General features: G+C 39.4%; 1 protein-coding gene across 2 annotated transcripts; it reads right to left on the bottom strand.

Annotated features, from left to right (window-relative positions):
- Positions 1-2,567: 2,567 nt before the first annotated feature.
- On the bottom strand, positions 2,568-6,344 carry LOC147613728 (cyclin-dependent kinases regulatory subunit 1-like). Of its 2 annotated transcripts, none has more exons than XM_086781700.1 (3): positions 6,148-6,344; positions 5,696-5,756; positions 2,568-3,113 (listed from the first exon to the last, which is right to left on the bottom strand). In XM_086781700.1, the coding sequence occupies exons 1-3, from the start codon at positions 6,198-6,200 to the stop codon at positions 2,937-2,939; spliced, it is 291 nt and encodes a 96-aa protein (XP_086637826.1). In that variant the 5' UTR covers positions 6,201-6,344; the 3' UTR covers positions 2,568-2,936. The 2 variants fall into 2 exon arrangements, with proteins under 2 accessions (XP_086637826.1, XP_086637827.1); XM_086781701.1 differs by lacking the exon at positions 2,568-3,113 and adding an exon at positions 3,124-5,392.
- Positions 6,345-6,761: the final 417 nt, after the last annotated feature.

Here is a 6,761-nt window from a genome sequence, read left to right as displayed (position 1 = left end):
AAGGGATGAAGTTCTTCAAAACACCAAGGATCATCTCCAAAAATGGCAGAGACGTAAACACTAGCAGAGCCAATCATCACTCATAGAAGGCTACAAGAGAGGATAACTACTACCCAATGGCTACAATATGTTGGTGCATTCAATGCACATCGCAAGCTTATTGACAACTGGGAAGAGGAATTACAAAATATTATATATTGCAACGCTCCTCCCACTGAGTTGATAACCAAAATTGATCACCCCCAATAAACCAAAGTTAAATCGTTCTGCTAGGCAAAAGAAGAACAAAGAGTTGGCCCAAAAAGAGAAGGAAACGAAAGCTACAAAGCTAAGATAGTTGAAGAAAATCAAGAGCCAACACCTAACTTGCACCTTGCCGCCCAGAGCACTATAAATCTTTTACAATTGGGGACCACAAGTTAGTTTTTGATAATGCCACATGAAAACCAAGAAGTGAGGTAGAAGGAGTCTAGTATGATGGTTTGGCTGAAGTAAAAGAAGTAGACTTGGCTGATGAACCTAGGGAAGACCCTAAGCTAGTCTTTATAGCAAAAGACCTCACTTCGAATCAAGAAGCTAAACTCATTGATCTCCTCAAGGAATATAAGGATTTCTTCGCATAGACTTACCATGATATGAAGGGAGTACCTGCTAGTGGGCTGAGGTTGTGCAGCACACAATCTCCACAGTACCAACCAAATGCTAAACATGTCCATCAACGACCTTATCCAATGAATCCAAATCATGCTAAAATTGTTAAATAAGAGATAAACAAGCTCATCAAATGGGGATTCATATATGAGATTGAATGTTCAGATAGGTGTCACCCATTGTGGTTGTGCCTAAAAAGAATGGGAAATTATGAGTATGTGTCAATCTCAAAACGTTAGTCCACATATGAAAATCACTTCCTTCTTGGCAACTCATGCATCTCTTTGCAAAGAAAGAAAACCTCAATTGTGGCAACCTCATCCTGTGAAGCTGAATGTAGACTAGCATTCATTGTGATAGTTGAATGTGTATGATTAAGAAGATTGATGAGGATCTTTATTGTCCCTTTAGACACCCGTAATCCAATTCTCAACGACGGTCAAAGTGCAAAATGGCAATATAGCCAAGAACCATGTCTTTCATACCAAGACCAAGTACATTGGAGTGTACTACCAAGAGAGACCGTGCATGTGAGATCAATCTGATCTATTGGTACACATAACAATGTGGTAGATCTTTTTACTAAAGCCCTTCAAACTCTACTTGCCTTTCCCTTGTTATATGTGGTATAACGTGAGTCTCTTATGTGCCCTCCGAAGGAGTAAGTCTACTTCACTAGCAAAATTATAGATTCTATTACTCCTAGCCCCCACATTTGTCCGACTCAAGTCAATGTTGAGATGTGGGGTTTAGGAGTTGGCATGGCAAGGAACATGCATCAAAAATTTAGGTCTATATTTTTAGTGAATAGCAAGGGTTTACTCACATGTATTGTTGTAAGGCATGGTAGTTTTTCATATTTGCAACTTGAGGGAGAATAGGTTGTCCTCCATGGTTCACACTTGAGGGGACTCTCAACGATTATGTTTATTGGATGGCTCATAGAAGCAAAGGTTATTTATATGTAAAAGGGAAAAAGATCTTGAGTAATTTATGTGACACATGGACTAGGCACATGTGCACCATTCACATGGTACAAGTGTGCATAAGATGCTCATTTTGGGCTTTATGTTTTGTTGTACTTAGGACTCTTATTTTGAGGTAAAGTTTTATTAATATATATATCTTTTATTTAGACTTTTAATATATCATTGGACTTTTGATTACTAATGGATTACATGTTATGCTTTGATCCTCCCTAGCCACCAAGAATTATATTCTCTCTCTCTCTCTCTTTACATGTGCACGTGTGCACGTGTTGTGTGTGGGAGTGGGAGTGGGAGTGGGAGTGATGTGTAGTCCCGAACTGTAACCACCCACTTTGGAAGAAAAGAGCTTCAAAGTGGAGGGTATTTTTCATCACAAGTACACTCTTATTAAAAACACCATGAATTTTACATATTCCTGTCCAATCATATCTAGAAACCAATGATTTTTAAACCCTATTCCTTCTAAGGGTATTAATCAAAAGTACGATCCAAATCAGACTTCAAGAGATTTTTCTTAAGTTTGATTATCATTACTTCCTTGCGTCATCCATCTAACCCCTTGCAAACAATGGCATATGAACTCATATAAAATTCAAGAAACAATAATTAATTTGAGTTTAAAATTGATGAATTTATTTGATGCGCAAACCGTACTTAGTAGGTGTGATTTAAAAAAACATACTTTAAGTCCTAATCAAGTCTAAACTAACATCTTTCTTCTTTTTAGATCCACATTTCTTAGTTCTAATCTACCCTTCCAGCATAGGAGCTACTGGAAACAACCATTTTGAGATTATATTACATGAAAACAGGTGCGGTTGGAGGATGGATGATAAAAGATATTATCATGAGAAACCCTCTAAAACAGGATTAGTTTATCAACAATGAATGTTCAGTGGAAGGATCAATTGAGAACTTTGAGTAAAGTTAACAAAAGTCCTAATGGCATAAATCAGTGTGTAATCCCTATTACATCTCATTAAAAAACTGAATCCAATAAATGACTACACCTTGAGAGCCCTAGTTTGGACACATCATAATGTCCAATGTCCATCATGCTAAAACACATAGCAAAGCAGTATACAAGAAAAAAAACATATCACAAAGCAGTATATATATCCATGATAAAATCACATGCATGCCCATGATAAACTCACAGCAAAAGGAGTAAACAAGATAAAAACACACTTGGAAGTGATATCAAGCTACTGCCTGAGATGCTTGATGTTGCATCTGTGAAGTGATTGATATCAAGCTACTGCCTGAGATGCTTGATGTTGCATCTGTGAAGTGATATCAAGCTACTGCTTGAGATGCTTGAGGTAGCATTTGTGAAGGGTTGTTGTTAGTGACCATGGTCTGTTGCTGATAGTTCAATGGACGTCGAAAAAGCATGATGTGAGGCTCTGGCCGGTGAATTGCATAGTGAACCCAGCCTCGAGATTGCTGTACACCAAGAGCTCTCCATTCGTTCTATGTTTTGAGACACAGAAGGATACAGAAAACAAAGTGTCAAAAAAAACAGAATTTGTACTGCAAAGTTCACCCAAACACCTAATCCGGCATACTAGAAAAAGGACATCAGATCATGCAAAACAAATCTGGTCAGCTGGTTGTCAGTAGACCCTTTGCCTAGCCTCCCATGGTACTCTAAGAAAGTCTCTACCCTCTGCGGGCAGAATATAGTAGAGAATACATCACCCAATTAACTTAGTTTTTTCATGCCAATTAGTTCTAATCTCCGACTACTTCTACCAATAATTAACAACCCCAGCCAGACCGTTTCTCGTCCACTTGAGATCAAGCATGATAACTTCTTGTGATGCTTCTAGTATGCTTCATCTTTTGCTGTTATTCAGTGCCCTTTCTCAGCTTAGGGATCATGTGACACTACAGAAACCAATGGCTCACATCGTACTACCGCTAGCTGAGGATTGTGAGCTAGAATATTCAAGGTTTGTATGATTTGCCTAACTTCCACAAGGGAGAGTTCATCAGGGATCAGCAGTACTCACCTGCAATGGGAGACTCATATCAAGAGCATGTTTGGATGAAGCCAAGACAAACAAGCCACTCACAAACCCTTTGTTTCTGGACACTTTATCTTTCTACAAGCTAGAATCGCCACCTTGGTGGTTGGCTGCCACATTCTCTTTCATGTAAGCATGATAAATTATTGTTTTGAATTAATCCTTGCCTTCCTCAATTTTCATCATGCACCTACATTCCAGAGATGGGATTCGTTTTTGGCAACAAATTTGGCAGCATCTTGCTCTTGCAGATGCACGATTTACCAGAGGTGACTTTAACATAGCTGCATTCCGTACTTGTACCTACCACGTGATCCATAAAGTAGGATGTATCGTGCTTGCGTATGTTATAGAACATTCCATACCCAGTACAAAATGCACAAGCTTCTATTAAAATTTTGGATGTCCTCTTTGTCCTAGGCCCTATTAGGCAGCCCTCTCATCAATGCAGCCTGTTAGTATTATCTATACACAATTGTTTGGAATATTACATATTTTATATTTCAACCAAACAAACTGGAAAAAGAGTGGTGTACTTCATGTACCGTATCTTGATGTGTATACTCGTATTGTACACATATTATTGTACATATCTTATCTAAGATTTTTAACCACCTTGGCATTCAATAAGGTTGAGCAACCCACAGACAAAAGAGGAAGCGAGGGAGGTGTATACTCCTCATAGAAACAGCTTGGAAGGATTCCTTACTAACTCTCACACCAGTGAGGATGAGTTCAAGACACAAGAATCAAGCTTCAACTCTAATGGTTCAACAAGACAATAATGGGTAGAATCCATCCCAAGACTAGCAAGATTTATGTGGATGAGTGGATTTATGTTAGGAGGAATGATCTATATCCCTCTAGATACTACCACTTTGTATTCTCTCTCTCTCTCTCTCTCTCTCTCTCTCTCTCTCTCTCTCTCTCTCTCTCTCTCTCTCTCACACACACACACACACACACATCCCATGAACAGAATGATTTCAATTCTGAAGTGGGAAACCTGATTCCCAAAACATAGTTTCAACCATGCAGACTTCTAAGGCTATATAGTAGATATTTTGGCTTCTCTCAACTTCAACACTGAACACAGAGGAGAGGCCCTTTCAAGTGCCTTCCAGATGATTAGTCTGCTTTTCCATAGTGTGAAAAAGGCAAGTCATACGTCAAGAGATGATGCTTATATTTCAACTCTTAACACTTAAAAAGGATGAGAAGCTCCAATGAGACCCTTGTTTCATGATAGACTATCACTTGCTGAGGAGGAGCACAGGCAAATATAAAAGTGAAAGGCAAGAAATACATGCCACGCCAAGCTGGAAGGGGAGTGAATAGGCACTTAATCTCTATTTTGAATCTTTGCCATTGCACAGACAGTGTGAGATACCTTAGAGATGCACATGGCATACTTCACTCTTATTCCACCACTGCAAGTCTAGAACAGCTCCTATTTTCAGGTCTTCCTTAGGATCGGACATCATAGATACATGACTATTGCCTTCTACCTCTCAAATGACCTTATGATGGCTTCAAAGTAAGTGGGCACATCCTTATTGACAAAGGCATCTTCTGGCTGCATAAGCCTAACCTGTGCTGGGTGTGGTAGTGGAAGCAGCCATAATTTTAATACAAGTGCTCCTTTTTGAAGTCGCTGTTACCACATTCCTAAAAGAGGAGATAGAGCTTTGATCCAATGGAGGCCATTAACCTTGCTTGGAACTGTCCACAAACACATCACCAAGTAGATTAAGATCTCTTGGAAGGCACTCTTGAGACATTCTGGATCAAAGGGGTCTTCCATTTCAAACCAGATGCTAATACAGGAAGAAGAAGCCATAGTTTTCAAATGTCTAAGTCCATAAGAGGGCTATCGCCTTGCCCTTTCATTGTATCGGTTTTTGGCTGAGGCCATGAGAGCCCTTTCAAAGCAAATGGTTTGAAAAACTGTTCCCATAAGTGGGGAGCATACAAAAGCTTCATTGAAGAAATATAACTTATGACGGCTAGAGAGCATTGGTTTACCTCAGAAAGTAGACGATTTTTAGGAAGAAGTTTGGCGACGTCAGAGGGCAACACCACATGCCTGCAGCATTCGAGACCAAAGATGCCAGAGTTGAATTAAGCTATGAAAAACACATCAAAGGATACTCACAACATTTGACTTTGTGGTTGCAAGTTATTATGAAACACATCCAACATATATGTATGTATGCACATACACATTGTGTATGTATAGCACAGATACATAATTGTGATGGAGTAAGCACATAAATATACATGATTGTGCATGTATCTGTGTATGCATTTGCATGATTGTATGTACTAAGATACATGATTGTGATTGTGTGTGAACATGAAATATGGGTGTATGTGCACGCATGTGTGTGTGTGTGTGTGTGTGTGTGTGTGTGTGCGTGTGTGTAGCAAGAGTCATGCATAAGTAGGTATGTGATGGACGCATGTATGTTACTCACCGATATTCGTAGATGTCATCGAAATACTTCTCTGAGTACTGGATTTGAGGCATGGTTGAAGGAGAGGGCGAAACTGTGTGGCGATGGGAAACCCTAATCCTACTGGGAAAAACTAACCCTGGTCGAATGCAGCAAGCAGGCCAGAAGAGAAGACGGGGACGCGAACTCTCCGGAAAAGCGTGGGTGTGTGGCAGTTAAAGAAGCACCCAATTCAAATTTTCGCAACGGAACTCATTTCCTTTCATTTCAAGTCAAACTTTCATCTCGTTTTCATTTCGTTTCATTTTGGTATAAAAACTATGAAATAGGTGAACTATGAAATAGTTGAACGTGTACAAGTCAAACTTTCATCTCGTTTTCATTTCGTTTCATTTTGGTATAAAAACTATGAAATAGGTGAACGGTGTACAAGTAGGTGACCCGGTGTGTTGTTGCGGCATGAAGTTTTGTTTGTATGATACATATGCATGTGTGAATGTGTATGCATCTATGCATGTGTATGTTTGCGCAAGCGTGAGTGTGTGTGTTTTTGTGTGCGCTTGTGTGTATTTGTGTGCACGTGTGTATATACATGTATGCCTGTACATGTGTGCATGTACATGTGCCTATGTGTG

This window comes from Cibotium barometz, chromosome 43 (genome assembly GCF_041138505.1).
Source record: "Cibotium barometz isolate CiBa-2024 chromosome 43, ASM4113850v1, whole genome shotgun sequence".
Taxonomy (NCBI): domain Eukaryota; kingdom Viridiplantae; phylum Streptophyta; class Polypodiopsida; order Cyatheales; family Cibotiaceae; genus Cibotium; species Cibotium barometz.
Note: the sequence above shows the minus strand (reverse complement) of the source record. Positions and strands in the feature narration are given on the sequence as shown.